This window comes from Harpegnathos saltator, unplaced genomic scaffold (genome assembly GCF_003227715.2).
Source record: "Harpegnathos saltator strain DR-91 unplaced genomic scaffold, Hsal_v8.6 scaffold403, whole genome shotgun sequence".
Lineage (NCBI taxonomy): Eukaryota > Metazoa > Arthropoda > Insecta > Hymenoptera > Formicidae > Harpegnathos > Harpegnathos saltator.
In genome coordinates this window covers 1,520,114-1,539,910 of record NW_020230210.1, presented here as the reverse complement: position 1 = coordinate 1,539,910, position 19,797 = coordinate 1,520,114, and the positions used below count along the sequence as shown (strand labels likewise).

General features: G+C 45.1%; 1 protein-coding gene across 3 annotated transcripts in view; it reads left to right on the top strand.

Moving 5' to 3' along the window:
* SK (small conductance calcium-activated potassium channel) overlaps positions 1-19,797 on the top strand; it is a 146,854-nt gene that overhangs the window by 43,256 nt on the left and 83,801 nt on the right. For 2 of the 3 annotated variants that reach the window (XM_025301155.1, XM_025301156.1), the window contains 2 exons: positions 1,176-1,446; positions 16,130-16,354. In XM_025301155.1, coding sequence (XP_025156940.1) covers positions 1,176-1,446; positions 16,130-16,354 — 496 coding nt within the window. The remainder of the gene's footprint in view (positions 1-1,175; positions 1,447-16,129; positions 16,355-19,797) is intronic. The other variant, XM_025301157.1, reaches the window with a different exon arrangement.

The window sequence follows — 19,797 nt, the reverse complement described above, 5'->3', positions numbered from 1 at the left end:
AAGAGGGACTCCACTTTCTATCGAAGGCCGAAGTGCACGATAATTAATAATGATCGATATATTCGGGCGACGGTCTTACGTGTGAGCGACGTTCTATATAAATCGCAAGTTCCTGACTCAGGGCATCCTAAAAATAAAGAGTTGCTCCGCGATACGCGGACGTATTCCATCGATAAAATTGAATCGGTCACATCCAGCGTTCCGGCCGGCCTCCGCTAGAATCTCGCTGGAGAATTTCACGGTGAATTTCGCATCTTCGACGTTTCAACAATATCTTACGAAATGTCTTAGAAATCCGACATCTTACATCGGCTACGTTTTCTCGAATCGACTGCTGCTCCGGGAGTGAATCCTTTCCTCTCGAAGAAAATGAGGAAACGAAATCATCGACAACGTCATGTAACAACACGGCTCGTGATTAAACGTCCAGACAGATCCTTCGCCGAGGGAACAGGCGAAATTATCCTGGAATTAAATTCCAGATATCATAAGCTGACGTTATTTACAGTACAAACCAAACAGTTAATCCAAACATAGTGTACGCATAGAAATATAGAAAACAATACATATAAGCGGGAGAGGGCCTCCGCCCCTCCCCCAAAAAATCCTAACCTAACTTATTGGCATCTTTATACATTGTTGGGCGATGTTGAAAAGATTTCCTTAATAGCCACAACACCTAATTATATGCAGATGTTATAAGTTAAGTTGAGCCAGGTGATAGATCTTGAGAGAACTTTTTTCAACAACGTCCAAAAATATATAAAGATGTAATAAGTTAGGTTAGGTTAGGATTTGTTGGGGAGGGGGTGGCGGAGCCCCTCTCCCGCCTACCATGTACTGTCTCCTACATTTAAAGTGAACGCAAACTGCTCGTCTACTTCAAATATACTTCAACGTACAATCACAAAACTTTGAAGTCAAATATCTCAGAAACTACAAGCGACCCCCGTGTATAATTGTATCAGGAAGAGTCACTCAGAATTCCATCCTTTATAACATATTTCAAAATGAAAGAAATCGGTGAGGTGTATCCTTTTCTACTCTATATTTACCCTTTCTTCCGACGAGGAAACAAGATACGTCGGAGGGAGAAGAGAGAATCTCCGCCGCGTTATCCGCTCAGCAAATTTCACCAGCGACGCACGAGCGCGTGATGTTTTCTGTTTTCGCAGAGAGAGCGTGAAAAGCGGTCACCATTGCTGCCCGTGTCAGGCGCCGCCGCCACCGGTGTTGGTAACCACGTCGCCCAGCACGCGCATAATACGGCAGAGCTCGCAGCCGGAGGCATCCGCGTGCTGTTGCTCCGGCTGTTGCTGCCCGTTGCACACCGGCGCGGCACCGAGCGCCGCCTCGCTGCGGCAACTCCGCGAGCCGGGCGACGGGATCGCCGGCATCGCCGCGGACTCGCTGCGGATCAATGGCGGTATACGACAGTTCCGACAGGTAAGCCGCGACCTCGCTTCGTCCGCCTTCTCTCTCTCTCTCTCTCTCTCTCTCTTTCTCTCTCCCCCCTCCTCTCTCTCTCTCTCTCTCTCTCCCGCGAGCTTAACAACAGCACAACGCCCATGATGCAAGAATACCCGGGTATTGTAACCGAACGGCGGCGTACGAACACGTGCACGAGCACACGTATACGCGCGTATACGCTCGTGAAAATCGAATCCATTAGATCGAAAGTGGCGTGTGAGGTACCCTTTGTCTCTCTTCAGAATTTAAAAGGTGAAGAGTCGGGCTGCTCTCTGCCGGCGCGCGCTTCTGCGCCTCGATGTACCTGGGAAAGTAAACATTTCGAGCGGGATTTTCGGCGGGGAGGATAAAGGTTAATTAGCCATCGGCGTTTTGGCACATGGTGAATAAATGATCAGCGGGAAACACATTATTTGCATTGTAAATCCGGTGTTGTGCGCGGACGCGAATTTGTGTAATTTATGCCACTTGAAGACGCTAAGGGATTCGATTAATATTGCAGGTCGTTCATCATCAGGTTGCTTGTCCCATAACGCAGGTATTCGGTGGCACTTCCCGCGGAAGACGAGTATATAACGAGTATTCTCCGGATAAATAATATAGTATAAATGCGCAGTTAATGCGCAATTATGCAAATTCCTGCGGAGGAACAGCCGGAGGACTGGCTGGACTTGTGTATATACGCACAATGAGCACAGATTATAATAGATTTCTCTGGGGGCTCGAAATTCGCGCGTGAACATGGGACAAAAGCCTGATTTATGACGCCGCCATTATGCGCAATGTTGCAGATGGTGGTATTCTTACATTATGCAGAGCAGCTCCTGCGCGCAGCGTAGCACCGTCAACTTTTCCCATCATTGACACTCCCACACGTGCTACAGTTTGTGTCCGCTTTACTTTCATGTTCTATCCTCATGTTTCCACTTCCGGCTGATTCTGTTAATTCAAGAGAGAAAAAAGGAAGAAAGAGATGGAGTCCTATTTGAAAAATTGGTAGACGGTTCACGCACCTGAATGAAGTCTTCAGGAAAATTACGAAAAATCTACGTGAAAGTGGATCTTTAGATCCCATCGAATTATCGGATAACATCAAAGCGCATCTTTTCTCTCTCTCTCTCTCTCTCTCTCTCTCTCTCTCTTTCTCCCTCATCCTTTATCCTTTGTCACTCTCTATTTAATCTGTCGCCTGTCGACATGCTTCTGACTCTTTTCACGCATGTTTTTCACCTTCGTGTATTCGTGTTTCGTCTCTTTTAATGTCACTGTTTTACTGTCAAGTTGCTCACCTCTTTTACTCGTGTTTCCACTCGTTACATTCGTGTTCGAACGTCACAGTAGCGTCGTTTGTGTGTCTCGGATGTGTGTTTTGCAACATTTCATTTTCTCTTGTTGTCTGCTCGGATTCATTCCGTCACTTGTAAGACTTCCCCATTTTCGTTCTCTTCAACACGCGCCTGCCCTATTCTCTGTTTACACCCCCTCGCTGTGAGTTCACCGGCGTGAGTTCGCGGAATCATAAAAGTGAGGATAAAAGGGAAGATAGATAGCGGGCTTTACGGGATCGAAAATTACAAGTTGAACTTTACGAGACAATCAATCGCGTCAGCTCCATCATGAAGAAAGGTGTGACGGTTCTTTCCATGTAGCTTCCCTCGTTAGCCGCTGAAGGGTTAATGGTTCGTCACATCACGTTACAAGACTGGTTTATCGAGACTGTTTGTTCCTCCCCTCGCAGGGTTGCTGAGTCTTTTATGATTGCTTTACACAAACAATTACGATAATCGTTTCGTAGGGAGCTCCAATCATCTTGAATCTATATGGACGGAATTGATCCTTTTGTGGATCCTTGGACACGAGAGCCCAAGAACTTGATTCGAAAATTAATGAATTCAAATATTTGCACTTACTTTGCGCACCATCGAAGTTCTCTGTTATTGGTGAAATTGCGTTTGAAAATGTTATGGACCGATATTAATACGATCGATATTAATACGATAACGATCGACTGACTAGTCGACGATCAAAGTACGTGTGAGAACGAGCAAGAAGCGAGCAGTTTTGAAAATTCAAGGAATTGGAAGCAAGAGCGTGGATTCAGAAATTGCAAATTCAAAATTCATCTCAGTTCAAAGATACACAGGCGGATTTTCGATTCGAGAGATCTCGATTTAGGCAGCCAACACAGCACAAGATAATTGCTGTCCGCATAAGGTACGGCGTATTTTATCGGTAGAGCTCGTATACCGCCATCTGGCGGAGGGTGGAAAGAATTGTAGGAAACCACCCTTGAATGGTAGCTGCATAATCTTACCGGCGGAGAACACAACTGTTATTTGCTCGACGTTCGATACCTCGCTCGCCGGATTTTTTGCCACGTTGTCGTAGAGTCCCGATACGATACAGATGGCAGTCGCAGTAAAAACAAGTCTTGTGACAAGATTTCTGGACCAGAAAAACCGTAATGTCTCTTCGGCCCTTTACGGTCGTGACGGAGAGATCATTCTTTATCCCGGCTATAGTCTGATGAAAAAATTAAATAAAAGCTGCACAGAATTTTCCTAAATGTCTGGCAAAAATTTCCGAGAGAATCGCGAACCGATCGCAATTGAACAACGTTCTATATTTGCTGATCTTATTTCTCTGTCCTTTCATAAAGGTGCTTGATGCTTGTAGCGGTTTTTCTAAAACAAAAATAATTCCGAGAGACTAATTACACAGATTAGAACCGTCTTAACTCCATATTATAATATTTTACAAATCTTTTCTAGAATTACAAGAATTGACCGATTCAAGAATGCAATCAGACGGTCTTAATAAACATCGATTGTCACTCTGAGCGACTTCGTACTTATCGGAAATATTAAAAGAAAAATCTCGGTTTCCCAATGAATTTTATTCGAGACCGCCGCAACCCCTGGAAACGAAGATATCGATTGTATCGAGAGCCGTGCTCTCGATCGGTTCGGCGCTGCCAAAGCACGGAGACACTTACGTAACACAACATAAGTTACATAACGCGACCTAACCTATACTGTCGCGCTGCGCTAACGTGGCCGGCCACTCATTGCGCGCTCATTTCACTGATTCCAGACATGTCGAAACTTTGTAAAGTCATAGCTCGAGAATGAATCAACACAATGAGGCACAAAACGAAAACTAATTTCCTTACTGAGCGCGATCCGCCATGTTTAGACTTCTCTTATTAAGAATTTGAAGAACACCTGCAGTTGCGATAAATTTACGCGAGGAAACTCTCTACAAGACGCACCCTACTTCGCTCGCAGACTTATGTTTATTAAGACTATCGTTTGCTTTCGCAAGTTCTATCGGTCGGTCTGAGGTGTTTGCTTCTGTAATTTTTAAATATTCTGCACGTGTCGAATATTCCCGAGCAATCTTTCTGAAGAAACGCCCTGACGAATTATAACCGTGTTACAATGAAACCATTCTCTTCCTGCCATTAAACATCCCTCGGACTCGTCCCTGCATGAAATTTTCTTCAAAGGACACTGGTGGTGTTCCAAATCAACCGACCAAATCAAGCCAGGTTGCGCGACGAAATAATCCCCCGCCTCTTCTGGAACGTCCCGTGTGCATTGGACTCGTTCTACTTTTTTTCTCCCCAGCCGCAATATCGTAATTTGCTTAATTCCGAGTGGAAGTCCTCTCTCGCGCGAGAGTTGCGCAAACCGAAATTTCCGTCATCATTAAACGAGAGATGTGCGTCGTGAAAGGGAAGAGGGGCGAGACTGTGGGGTGCGGCGGCAGGGGTGGCAGGGCTGACATTGTTAGTTTAATTATATTTCCTTGGCGCATGGAAACGCGCCTGCGGGGTGAGGATCCTTCCGGCGGTAAGGCTCCTGTCCTGTGTTTTTGGCCGGTGGCCAACCAACCAGAGACATCATCATGCATGCCATCGAGATTCGCTGGGACGAGAAACCCTCGACATTTTCCACGGATTGGATGGCCGCTGGGAAACGCGGAGTCGACAAATCAAAGTGAATTGCAGTATGTGATACAGGTGTACGAGTGACGTATATAGCGGGTGACACCCGTGTACATGTACATGCATGTACATTCGGTCCAATCAATCGTGCGCTTTAATCCATTCGCTACTGACTTTGTTGCTTCCGGTCCAAATTCATTTAAAAGTCCAAATTTTTCTCCGATTGTTTCGATACATCACATGTTTGGTTCACCTCTGCCATTTGTCAAGTATATGATCGATTTCTGGCAAAAAGTTATATTTGTCGAGAAAGCACATAAAGCTGTCGGATATATTATTGGTACAACTATCGCTCTGCCGAGGTAACGCCCCGTAAAATGACCAATGACGGGGAAAGGGGCCGTCGAGCATTTTGTTGTCGCACAAGAACGGAAATGTCAGGGAATTTTTGAAACAGCGTGCCCATACATTGCCTTCACGTTACGATCACGTGCGGATAATGACGGCTGCACATGTCTCTTCTCCCGCCTGTTCCTCCCGTGTCTTCAATTATCACGGATTTATGGTGGGACACGCGGCAACGTTTTCTCGCCAGACTGTCAAAATTCGAGATTCCAGCCGAAATGGTGCTGTTCCCCTCTGCGAAAGCGATGCCTCCGAGTTTTACCGCGACGCAACGGTTTTTACGCCTGGAATCCTTTTTTGCGTGTCGTCGCTTTGACATGAGACAGTTTACGTTGCTGAGTCCAGTGGTCCTGATTTTTGCTTAGCTGTGTGAAATATGTTTGTCTGCTGCCGTTCAGTCTGTTATTCAGTCAGTTGATCTATTCTGCTCTATGCGTTTGACGCTAACACGCATCGGTTCTTTTTTCTCAAGATATGTGACAAAGAAATTTTTTCAATACGCACACACGTACACGTACACACATATACGCATACATACGCATTCTTGGCTCTATTGTATTACACATTGTGTACAATTCTTTAAACAACAAGGTATACCTCGTAGATATAAATATACTGTTGATCAAGTTTTTCAGTAGAGATCAGTGTTGAATATAACAAACCTGTTTGATTATTTAGTTTTGAGCTCCGTTTCTGCTAAATAAAAAAGATTTCATGTTTCTTGTATCGACGTTAGAACGTTAGACACATAATATACACGTATCTTTCTTAGTACTTACCTAGATTAAGATAGTAATTACGTAGCGAGTTGTGATTTATTAATACGAGAGTGATAACCTTTTCAAATAAAGAGCATTCCGAAACTGTCAGCACAACAGGTAAAGATCGTATAGTGGAATATCGATAGCTATTCGATTGTATCTGAGCGAAATGCATAGTTCACACGCATATGAACGTGCGGCTCGCATAGGATGTATAGTTGCACAATTCTTTCGACGATCTATCTCTCGCTTAACAATCGGAGACGAGCATCATCGAGATGGTCCGAAGCGTCAAAGCTTCCGTTGACCTTAATGCGCTCGGCATTTACGCGATTACACGTAATTATTATTACATGTCGGCGTTGAGATCCGCGTATCGCGCCGCTGCACCGGACAAATACTCAAACCGTATCTCAATTTGCGAGCAAACTTCAACAGCCGTCAGTCCAAGTTTCCGAAGGAGCGAGAATCACTCGGACTCGCCGTAAGACTCGGTAACGAAATTTCATTTTTATTCGCCGAGTTTCCTCCCGCGCGAGGAGTGGGATATGATAAAACGTTTTAACGGTGAGATGATGTTCCTCAGCCAATTATAAGCGAAACTCACCGCGACGGAACTTCCGCGCGAGACCGCTGAAGATTTTCTCTCGCATCTCTCTCTCTCTCTCTCTCTCTCTCGCTCTCGGAACCTCCCGGCGAGAATTCTACCCGCGAAAACGGAAGCGCAGAGATCGACCGCGAATTAGTCGTAGGAATCGCGAGATTAATTTAATGGCGTCGACGGCGCGCCGGTATGCATATTGATCTTCATTAGTTAATTAATTGTTAATCAAGCGCGCGTAACGGGCTGTAGGGAATGAACGCGACGAGGGAGGCTCTCTCTACTTGTTCGAGGTATTTCGTGGGGGACTTCAGCATCGGCTTTCTATTTGTCTCGGGGACGCTTCCCTCATTATGCGAGATTAAACAAAAAGGATCTGCCCGCGAGGTGCCCCTGCGGGTCCTGAGTCTGAATCTTTCATCGCGCGTTCTGCATACATTAGCCCGCGGAACTTTTAATTTCGCGCCCGTCCCGTAAGGATAATAGCCGAGCATTTGCATAAGGATAACTTTCAACCGCTCCACGTTTCGAACTATTCCACGGGATCATCAGCGCGCAGATAGCCGCGTATCCTTAATCGGCAGAAAAATATCGCCGAAGTTGCAGAACGCGAAATGGCTCTCGCCCGGATCTTCGGGCCGGGATTGTAACTCGAATTGTCGTAGACACTCTACTTTGCTCTCTAAAAATAAAAAGAGATAACCTTTTCTCCCTCCTATTAACTTATCGATCGTCAATGCGAAAGCACAATTGCTAATTACAAGTCAATTTACGCGTAATTACCAAACTTATTATATATCACTCGCGCGTGCTTACGTCATTATTATTATTAATTACGATTGACCGTTGATTGGGAGCCAATCGAGCTGTGCACAACTAATTGCCGGATCGTTCAGTCGTCGTTTCTGTTCCTTTTAAGTGTCGGTAATTGCCGCAAGGTCGCTGACGAATGGATTAGTCTGGTCAGTCCATAACGATCCGTGTGACAGGGTCCTTTCTTTCGAAGACGTAAACGAAGAAATATGTCACCAAATATCGCCCAATAGAACTTGTAAGCTGCCATTTACTTCTGAGTAGTAAATTGTCAATCTTTCCTTCCTCTGATTTCGTGCTGCGATTCCCATCGTGGGAAGTGGATAACAATCGCAAACTGCATTTACAATTGCTTCCCGATTGAAACAATTTTGGTCACACACTGACCTTACAAATTTCGTCAAACTTGAAGTTTGACTATACAGCCATTTCCTCCGTGTTGAAATGTCCTCGAAGAGGATTATATTTAATATTTGATTACCTTAATATATGTGTAGTAAATATATGAGGAGAAGATTACAAAGTTTTAAGTTTCTTCATAATCTCTTTGGTATCCGTTTCTTCCATCGGCGTTCAGATGTATACATATGAAGAATGAATTTATCATTAATTAGTATCGGTACATCTGGAAATATCTGACGCATCGCTGCTCATCCCGACGGACCGCATCGCTTCTCTCGGCTCTCCCACGCAGCATCCTGCATCCTGGCTGACCCTGGCCGGATCATCTGTCCTCTGCCGCTGATATTCGTGCGGATACGCGAAAAACTCGCGAGGAAATTCGCGCGTTAATTAACGCAATGTTGCCGAGAGTTCGCGATTAAATATTTCAACAGCCGGCAAAATATATTTTGCATTTGCGTGCGGAACCGTATCGGTGCACGGATCAGAAAAATACGCGCCGCACAATAACACCAAAATAATCGGCAAAAAACATAGGATCCTCTCCCCCCCCCTCCCCCCACCCCTATCGACTGCAAACAGTCGTGGCCTATTGTCGAGTGCCGAGAGCGATCAAAACATTGTGAAACTTTATGGAAAGGGCACAAACATAACACAACACACTTTCGCGAGCTCCGGACGTCCTTTCAATTCCGAACTAGCAAGCAGTATGTGTGCGCTACGAAACTGTGTGTATTGGTGCACACGTTTGTCCTTTTCTCTCTCTCTCTCTCTCTCTCTCTCTCTCTCTCTCTCTCTCTCTCTCTCTCTCTCTAGTAATGAAAATATTTCGTCAGACTTTGAAAAAAGTCTTCGTTAGTGTCAGACGCTCGTCAGCATTGCGTAATTTAACACGTCTATTTCTTATCAAATCGCATCTACGAGCATCAGCGCCAGTTTCAGAATGCAGGGTCACAGGAAGCCCGGACGCAGCTGAGTCTGAGGCTGAGGTGAGGGCAGCGATATATCATACATTTACGAGGCGCATCGAATAATTTATCATACTGAAAATTTGCGTAAAAATTTTTATGCGAAAGCATATCGGCGCATATCGGAAAAATATGCGTCGCACAATAACACCAAAATAATCGGCACAAAGTATAGGATCATCCTCTCCTATCGACTGTAAACAATCGTTTCGCGAAATTATCGAGAATAAAGAAATATCCGAGTCGAAATCTGAGCCAGTATTTTCGTGTCGGTCTGTCGACATTTGACAAGTAATTATCAGTCTCCGATTATTCTCGACTCTCTCAGCTTATACCTACGCCTATTACCTTATTTTAGAAACAGCCAAAAAACGGTTCATAAATTTTTATGATAACTAATTTATGTTTTCAACCGAAGATCATGAATAATTTATAATTATGAATACTGGCCTTTGAATGTAATTTATATCTCCAAAGTGTTTATTTTAATGTCTAATAATGCTTATTTCATCGCGATCTTTCCATGTCTGTTTAGCTCTCTCGTCATTGTTTAGTCAGATTAAAGTCTCTATTGAGAAACAGCATTATTTTAGACGCATAATTGTTGTCTTGATCTTTATAGCTTCCATCATCAGCTCTTGTAAGAGCTTTAAATCCCATTAAGACTTTCAACGCCAAACGAGAGCAAAGAGATTATAAAAATAAGAATTTTATTGTTCTTTTCACCAATTTACCGGTTTTTGTTAAATTGCTTGATATTTACTTATTCTTTGTATCCTCATATATCCCCATCTATTCTTACACTTGAGTCTAAGTAAATTGTATAGTTAATACATTGCTAATATTAAAAATAGAAATTAAATAGAGATAAGGTATAAAAAGACAAATGAATAATTAAATAATTCTTGCTTTTGAGCTATCTTTTGTGGATTTGTTTCCAACGTTTCGTGAACATTCCGGTTTACCTTTTCAACGAAAGAAGGAAACAACCTGAAAGTCAAAAGACTTTCAGGACATATTTTCAGATGGTTCCTTTCTCTGACCAAAATGAGCTAGGATGTTCACAAAATATCGGAAAAAAATTTATAAAAGACGCAACATCGAACCGGAAGTAAAAAATCGAGTATTTTAACACAACGAAAAAAAATCTAAAATATTAAATTTAATGATTCTTGGACGATCATTTCGTCGAGCTTCTTCAACACAGAGAAAACGACAGGGAACATCTGTTCGTTGTCAGATTAGGAAAGTCTAAATTTCACCCTCAATGCCTAGTTAATATTAAAAATATTTAGATTATTGAATATTCCTCTTATACCCATCGACATATTCTTCAAAAAATACATTTTTACAAACTGAAAAAATTTTTTTCTAGTTTTTTTTTTTCTTCTTTTGGAAGTCTATCCAGATGTTCCGATGTTTTAATTTGGCAACTCTCGTTTGTGTGTACGATCAACAGCAGCTTGTACATGTCTTGAAATTCCTTATCGATCCTTCGACGGAATTTGCAGGGTCAGCATAGAATCAAAATTTCGACTCGGGTTAACGTCCTCGCTAGACCTCGATTCGTTTCCGACTTCGTCAATCACTTCGGCCGATTACTTGGAAGATCTCTCTTCCTTCGCTCACGGCCTCACTGACGGAAAACTCGTTGCACTACGCTCGCAATTTCATGACGAATTACCCAAACTCCGTCGAAAAGTGAGTGGACAGCTATAATTAGCCAGGCGTGGCTAATTAAGCAAGGGGAAACTTAATCAATGTCCCGGCCCCGTCGTTCCGGACGCGGCTTATTAAGCGCATTAATTCTGAACCTTGTGGTAAGATGTCGGTAGATGGAAGGAGTTTTGAATTAGTGGTAATTTTTCATCTCGCTCCGAGTACATTCCGATTATACTCCCGGTGATTATGTAAAAGAAGTTAAAAAGAAACGGAAAGCCTTCTTCTCAGGAAAAGAGTTGAAGCTGCTGTGCAAGAATTACATCGATCGATTCTCACGCACATTTTCACCTCATACACGCTCTCGTTAGTCGTTCATTTGCGAATTTTCAATTCCTCATCGTCTAAAACTCGGAAGGTTATATATTTCTGCACATGAAAGTGTTGCCTCTTTGTATAACATAAAAAATGGAACAATAAAATTGAAGCACCCGGTTGCAGGCCACCTCACTTGAATATTCCTGCACGGAGAATAATAACGGGGAATAATGAGAATTACCTCGCGGGTCATTGATTCGTTCCGAAATGGCGATTTCGGTCATCCACAAAAACCGCGTGTATAATCGCGTGTCGAGCTCCAGTATCTCGAAAATTGATCGCCCACTTTCTCTTCGGCTTCAGAAAAAAGCGCTTGAAACCGTAGCGAGAAGGCGATTCGATCTTTCTCTCTCTTTTCCTCGGCGGAAGTTTCGACCTTCGGAAAAACTCACGAGGGACGAAACCCTCGCGAATGCGATTCGACGAATCCCCGATTGCGAGTCGAGGAGGTACTGATGGTTGTGTTCTTCGTCGTGTGCCCTGCCCCTTCATTAAATTAATTATCACGTTAATTTGCCCCGTGAATTGAATGCTAATAGTTTCCGATGTAACGGGTGTCCATTTTCACTCTCGATCGACTTGGGCTACAATTCGATGTAGCGAGAAAAGATTTTTTTCTTTTTTTCGTTCAAGTCGAACGTGGACCTCATTTGTATCGTTAACTTTCCGCTGGGATTTCGGTGTTCATACATGATGCAACGAATGCATCGTCGCTTGCACCGACGGGCTTAACTGGAAATCAAATTTGCTGCTCTGTCGTCCGAAGAGTTAATCGGCCGGGGCTTCTCACGCACGAGCGACAGCTCAGCCGCGGCGGAAGCGACGTACCGTCGATAAGATTAGAGGTGCCAATCCGTTTCTGTCGTTATCCTGCCTCGCCCGAATCCGGCGTCGTAAATCTGCACGACGCGGTGGGATCCCCCCAGGTTCCAGCGAAAGTGTTTTCCGCTGTCGACTTCCTCACGCGGCTCAACCAGTCGGCCATCTCCGGAGTAGCCTCTCCTCAGCATCACATCCGCACATCATCCTCTTTCTCTCTCTCTCTCTCTCTCTCTCTCTCTCTCTCTCTCTCTCTCTCTCTGTCTCTCTTTTCGTCCTTCAACTACCCCGTCTCTAGCGTTTCCAAGCGCTCTCATCGGTATTCTTCGTTCATTTGATCCCTCGACTAAGCAAGCTACCAACCCGCTCAATCTTTAGTCTAGCAACCCCTTAGGCCGGTTTACACGAAATCAGCGGAGAGGCAAATCCAGTGTTGAGATTACTCGCTTGCTTCTCGAAGCGAGCAACGAGTGGGAATTGATGTGCGCTCGAGAGAGAGTTTTAGCGCTTCCGGAAGTGAGTCTCGTAATAAATGTTCACTTTAAAGTTTCGCCGCCGGAGTTCGTAATTACGACACACAATCAGCGACATAATATTGTTCAGAGGGAATGTCGTTCCTCCCGGGGCCGATAATGAAATCTAATGAGCGACTGTGACGAACGCGCGGAAATCAGTAACTTGTCAATATCGAATCCGACGGAATAAGAAAAATAACAAATGATAGACGAATAAGGGCTGGCGAGTGGCTATATAGAGTGGCTATGTATGCTTGATGAGACCCGTGCCCGGCAAAACTTTTATGTAAGAACCGTTAAACGGGAGCTTTGGGGGTAGAGGGATGCTTTGTAGAGAAAGTTTCAGTTGTCGTTCGACTTTCTTGATAGAAAGGCATATTTCGCCGCGTGTGCCGCGATTCAAAGTCGCGTTTCTCCGTACACATCCGAATGAACCGAAAATGTCAGGTTAAGTGGCTGCTAAATACATGAAAAGGTCTAAGATACATGTAAATAAGTGGATAAATCGTTACTTATAGAGGTGAAATATGTCAAGAAAAAGAAAAAGAGTTGGAGAGTACACGTTTAGAAGTGCTTCTCAAAGTAAGGATTTGGCACTGTGCATATTTTCATAGACAATTCGAGCGTTGCCAAAATGGCCAAAATTTATGAGAGGATTTTATTACCATCTGCCCAAAAGTGGTTTGAAAGGAAAAACCAAAAATGGTTACTACGAGAGAACAATGACCCAAAACACCGGAATCGTTTTTCTACCGTAATGGGAACAAAAAAAATTGACGTTGACATGTGGATTGGCATTGGACATAAATCCCGTCGTTTGGGCATTGATGAAGCTTGATGAGCTTCGTGGCAGGAAAATTTAGAAGGTCAGGAAGTTAGTTCGACAAGTTCAATCGATTTATTAGAGATCTTCACTCGAACAGTATGCCTTAAATTAGTGGAAAGATGCCATGCTGTTATTGATAATGGAGGCGACTGGACAAGTTATTAACAGTAAAACATCACAGCTGTAATCAAGTAATACGTGTGCATTCTTCTCCAAGTTATCACAATAAATTGTTTCCGAGTTACAGGCTGTATGGTAGCAATCGGTGGTTAAAAGTATTGCAACGTTTACACCTCACTGAACTTCGCAACGGGTCCGACACGAGCATTCATTTCTCAAGTAGTTCTTTCTAATCTCTCATTTTTCTATCGAATACCGAATGCGCAGCGAAACTCATCGAGGAAGAGTGTTTTAATTTTAATCGCCTAATTGCACATCGATCTCACGAAATCTATCCGCGTTCAATCGAAGGACGTCGGCCGTCCAATCAACGAAAGAAAGGCTGCAACGAGGTCTTTTACTTCGATGAACTTGGCAACACATCCCGTATCCGATGAGAAAATTCCTGTATCTTCTGAGAATCGCTGAGAAAAGGGGACGCGTTCCTGTTGTTGCGTTGAAGCTTGTAATTCCGTCGGACTCGACATTGACGAGTCATTAATTTTTGTTTGTCACAGCCGTTCGTTAGATTTTACCAACATTCTCTCTGAAATATATTGTAACCCTTTATTCTTTCCACATACGTTCATCGTTGCTAGAACTTCTTCGTCTGCGTATTCTCAATCACATGCCACACGCATAAATCGCGTGGAACCAAAAGAAATAGCCAGCGGTAAAATTCTCGAGGGTACACCAATCTCACACAGTTCGTGCCGATAGTATCGGGAGAAACTTCCTAAGCAAGTACAAATACCAACTTGCTGAACAATCTTCCAGATTCCCGCTCAAAGCAATCGCGTAGGATGTGATGATCGCGTAGATGGCTTGCGCACTCGAGATATCGACGTGATGAGGGAAGGCCGAGGCATATCCCGAGATATAAGGGCTTTTTATTCGCTTGCTTGCCGTGCAATTTGTCTCGTACTTGACTTGTCGTTGACTATCGAACGAGTGGATGCCGGGCAACAACTAGCCCGCAACTAACGAACATACGTGGAAGATACGTGGAAAGATGCGGGGCGAGCTCGTCTGTTTGCGTGAGAATCAACGTTCCTTCGGGGTTACAGCGCTGATTCTATCGACCCGTCCGAACAGACGATCTCCTGCGCGCCGAAGACCGCGCGAGTAACCGATTGTCTCCTCTCATAACGCGAATAACGCACGCATCCAATCTGCCTCCCCGCTGATCACGCGCGTAGACCATTCTCAGTCATCATTTAGACTAGCAGTAGCTCAGAACTAGTGATTAGCGTAGATGACGACCGCTTGCTTAGAAAGACAGAGGTAGAAAGCCGCGCGAGCGTCGGGGCGAACTGAAAGTGTGAGAGACAGCCTTTCTCTCAGGAATGACGAAGAGTTTATACTTTCGGCGAGTCGTCTCTCTCGCGAGTGAGGAATCGCCACTTGTTCGTTGTATCTCCGGGCTGGTTGCACCAACGTCGGCTGCCGCTAACTGCGGTTAACTAAATCCCACTTCTCCATCCGTGTTATGGCGAGCGCGCTGTTTCAATAAACAGCGCAGATTGAATGAGGTGAATAATTAATAGTCGAATAACTTCGATAACTTCTAGTCTCACACACACACACACACACACACACACACACACACGTGTTACATGAAATTATAATAAAGTTGGGAATATTTCAGGAGAGACTAAGATTCAGTAAACGTGCTCGAACAGATTTCCCTCCGTACCGTGATCGAAAGAAAGGAAGTGATAAATTGCTGAACCAAGACTGTCGGTGCAACTGGCCCTTAAGCCCGGCTGCATCATCACTAAGTAAATAGGATACTTGTGGCCAGCTAAATGTTCCCTCGCGGAGAATAGTCGGTTGAGTTAACGTGACAACGAGCGAACCGGGAAGTTTGCGTTTCGGCCGAAGGACAGAATTTCTGGTTCTCTCCGAGTCAAATTCGGTCCCAGGAGCCAGAAATGCCTGTACCCTCCGACCGAAGCGCGCTTGGTCCATCGCCAGGTTAACCCAACCTTTTCCCTCCGTGTTGTGTTTGCGTCACGGTTAGACTTAAGGTCTCTGGAGCTAGACGAGCGATCGCTCGACGGAATTAGCTGTCCCAGGCTGTGATCAGCGAGCTGATCGTGCTCGATACCAATCGCTTCGCCGCTTCGGGACCAATGTACTCGAGTAGATGTTGCCCGCTCGCGCGCCGCAGCCAAGGCTGCGTGAAAGAGAGCCAAGGATAAGAGCCGACACACACTCAAGGGAGTTAGTTAACCGCGGTGCCGTTGGTGCAACCCCGACCCCGTGTCCGTCCACGTGTCTGTCTATATACTGTCTTGCACCTGTGCTGTCTGTCTCGTCGTCCACGTGCACCGCGACGAGCGTCGCGCCATCAGCGAGAGGGTGTTTTGTATTAACCACGTGTTATCGATAACGCGCCCAGTTCCCCTGGTGGTGCAAGTCGTCCTCGGCGACGATGTCGGCGGCGGCGGCGGCGCCCTCCACCACGGCCACGGCGCCCGGCCCAGCCTCCGCCGGCGCCGCTTCCGGCTCTCAGGGCGCCCAGGGCGTCGTACTCTGCCCACGCACGCTGTCGCAGGTGCGACGATCACGACTACGCCGGGCCCTCACCGAGGCAACCGCCGAGACCGTCAACTACGTCAAGACGGTGGGATGACGATTTTTCGCTATCAAGCCGTACAAACACACACGTACACGCGCGCGCCCTCGTACGCCGGGTGTTCCAGACTTCGTTTCCGGGCTTGGGGTTGCTCGGGGTTGCTCGGGATGCTCCTCTTCGATCCTCTCCATCTCGCACAATTAGATCCAAGAGAGAGGATCCAAGAGGGCTCCATTTTGTGAGACCAGCTAACCGACGAGCTGCGATCGAGAAGGATGTTCTTTCGTTCGTACTTCTGACAAACCTTTGGGAGCCTTTGACTCTTTGTGACTCGGATCCTTCGGGGTTCTTTTTCTCGACTGTATTTTCAACGAATACGAAGTTGGCATAGAATTGATTGGAATGGAACGAACACACAATGTTGAGGCGGAGCCCGGCATAGGAGCACAAAGAGTTAACAGCTCGGTGTTATCTGCCGTTGGAGAGGGAACACGCGATTTCTGGAATACCCCGCATGCGAATACACCTTGCATATGTATGCACATGCACGCACGACGCGATTGACGATGATATTAACGGGGCGACGTTCGACGGGAATACTTGACTGCGCGTAAAATAATGACGCCTGCTGGAAATAGCCGTGTACCTTTGCGTGCGGGCCTCACTTTTACGGCTCTCTGCATTGAATGGCGTGATTTCGCTCACGCTGACAACACACCAACGCCATGAAGGGGAATTTAATAAAGATAAACGCGGCTCTACGACGTGCCCCGATGCTGCGATCGAGCATGCTAATCCGTGAAATGCGCGCTTTCACGGATCCTCCGCAAACTGTTTCGCAATTTATTTAGATTGCGTGTGTGCAAAATAGCCGAAAGCAACCTGTCGAGAGCAAGAAGCAGCGATGGAAATACGGCTCCTTGGAAAAGTTGCGCGCGTTCAAGCTAATTCCAAATTTCTCCTGTCGAGTACGCGCGGGATATTCCGCGCGAGGTGCCAATTCTCGGCTGAAAGTGCGAGATGCCGACGCGCGTTGTTACACGACATGCACGGCGGGCGGGAATGCGCGCGCGCTTAAATTCCAAGACACGAAAATGTACACGGCTATAAAAACACAAAAAGCATAAAAAAACAAAGATGCCCGCGATAAAATCCCCGGAGCTTCCGCGAGCTCTCGGCTCGCGTTAAAGTAAGTGCATCTGGCAAATATTGATCGTAACAATCTGCGCTTTACGCCGCTGCATTCCTCGTGCGAGACGCGTTTCCGTAGTAAACGACAAAATATGACGTTCGCGAAATAATAAAATCCTTCTTCGGCGGATAGGGAGGGAGGGAAGGAAGGAGAAAGAGGGAACGAGCGAGCGAGGGCGAAGTCTCTGCGTAGATGGTCGAGCGGAAATTTTCGTCGCGCGAGTTTGGTGACGCCAGAAATGTAAGTTATCGCAAAAGATTGCTCGACCGAGCGTCGCGCGAGACTTCCGCGAGTTTCATACATCGCGCTGGACGAAACTCGCGATGTACAATTCGCCGCAATATCCACCTTCTCATGGACGTCAAGATCCCTCTCTTAACTCTTTGCTGCATAATGGCTCTCCCAGAGTGCCGCCTATCATCCGAGCTTGTTTTTCCAATAATTCAAATTTTTCACATATTTCTTTAGCATATTTGGTATTTATGGACTACTAAAATGTTTCTCTAACTAATACATCAACTTTTAGAGTCATTTCAAATAATTTATTATTAGTAAGCATATACTGAACGAAACTGTCGTTTTTAGAGAATAAATTCGTTTGTATGAAATTTTAAGTGATAACGTATACTGCAAAATCATTATTTGAGGGTTCTTGGGGGTCGCTGAATACAAATCCGATGTGGAAAATTCAACATTCAAAATGGCACGTCCAATGTGACGGACAGAATTTTCAAAATCAGTCGAATTCGTTTGAAACTGGTTAATCGGGGATTTTTTAAGTTGCTGAATACGAATCCGATGTGAAAAATACAAAATTGAAAATGACGGATCTCATATGGTGAACATAATTATAGAAATGAAACAAACTGACTGCACTTGAGAACCGGGCAACCTGATCGGTGTCAACCTTGCCGTATATATCCGTCATAACTCTGGCATTTCGAATCTTCGATAACGAATTTGTAATTAGCAACCCCGTAACTCGAAAACCCGTAAGTAAAAAATTTCAAGCGGCTGATTTTGAAAATTTCGTCCGTCATTTTGAATCTCGCATTTTTCTCACCGGATTTGTATTCAGCGACCCTGAAAACCCCCGAGTAATATTCATTAGAAAAAAACGTGCAACAAAGGGTTAAGGTGCCTTGATGAGAATTTTTTTACGAGGCAAAATTAACGCAAGTGTGAGAAACTCGGTTCATATTATTGCTCTCGACAGGTGCTGGGAAACTCATAAAATTGAAGTTGTACGACAGCAATCGCGTTGAAAAGTGACAGCTATCCTCCCTTCCAGTAAGCTGTGAGCTTACAGGCCGTTGCGAAACAATTTTGCGGAAAGCAAAAATTTAATCCCTCCAACTTCTCTCTTGTTCATTTTATCCGCCCGATAAATTCCATATCGTTTGTCGCTTAATATCCACAATTTTAAAAGTTTAGTATTTTACTATTTTTCGCACGACTCGTCATATTTGTGCACGGTCGTGAAGCGGCGAAATTGCCGAGATTCCTCTGTATGACGAAACGTAAAAAGTGCAGCCAATATTCCATTACCCGAATTTGGAGTTAATCCAAATTCGGTACCGAATTCTAGGACGTTCTAGGATCGCGCTCGCCCTTAGTTGCTGATATTTGTATCTTTTTGATCTTTACTTGTCGCGAGTACAAAAACGCTTTCCGATATCTGACCTCGCCGGTATAGCCACCGTACATATTTCAATGTCAGCTTTTCGCGCGCGTGAGAGCAACATTTCGCGCGAGTGCTTCCGGTATTTCGACAAAAATGCGCAGGATTTATTATGCGGTGTCTCCCAGCTCCTTTTGCGTGAATTTTCTGGCCAACTTCCAGAAAATCCAGAAAATAACATTCCTCCATTTTCCTCACGTTGGCTGCACGTTTGTCTCTCTGCACGGAGCGGAGAGCTTGCGGTCAACCTTCATCCCTGATCACCACTCCGTCGGATTAACATCTTCGATCGTTAATTTCTGCATCGGACAAAAAAGCGCGTTAATGGCATAGCTTTTCACTTCCGACTGTGGAATTACAATTAGCGTACGCGTATGGGAATATAAATTACAATCACGGCACGCAGAGAGTGGTACGTAATATTTCATCCCCCGAACTGCAACGACATGGCGAGTGTCTCGTGGCAGAAGCGGACTCGATAAGCGTGAGCAAATTTATGGAGCGGGAGTTTCATATTTTGCAAACGTTTCGACAAACTTCCGCGGAATCGGTCGCCGCATGCAAACGGCGCGTGCTTCCGTTCTAGACGCGAAATGCGCGATTTCCTTCAGGAGGGGG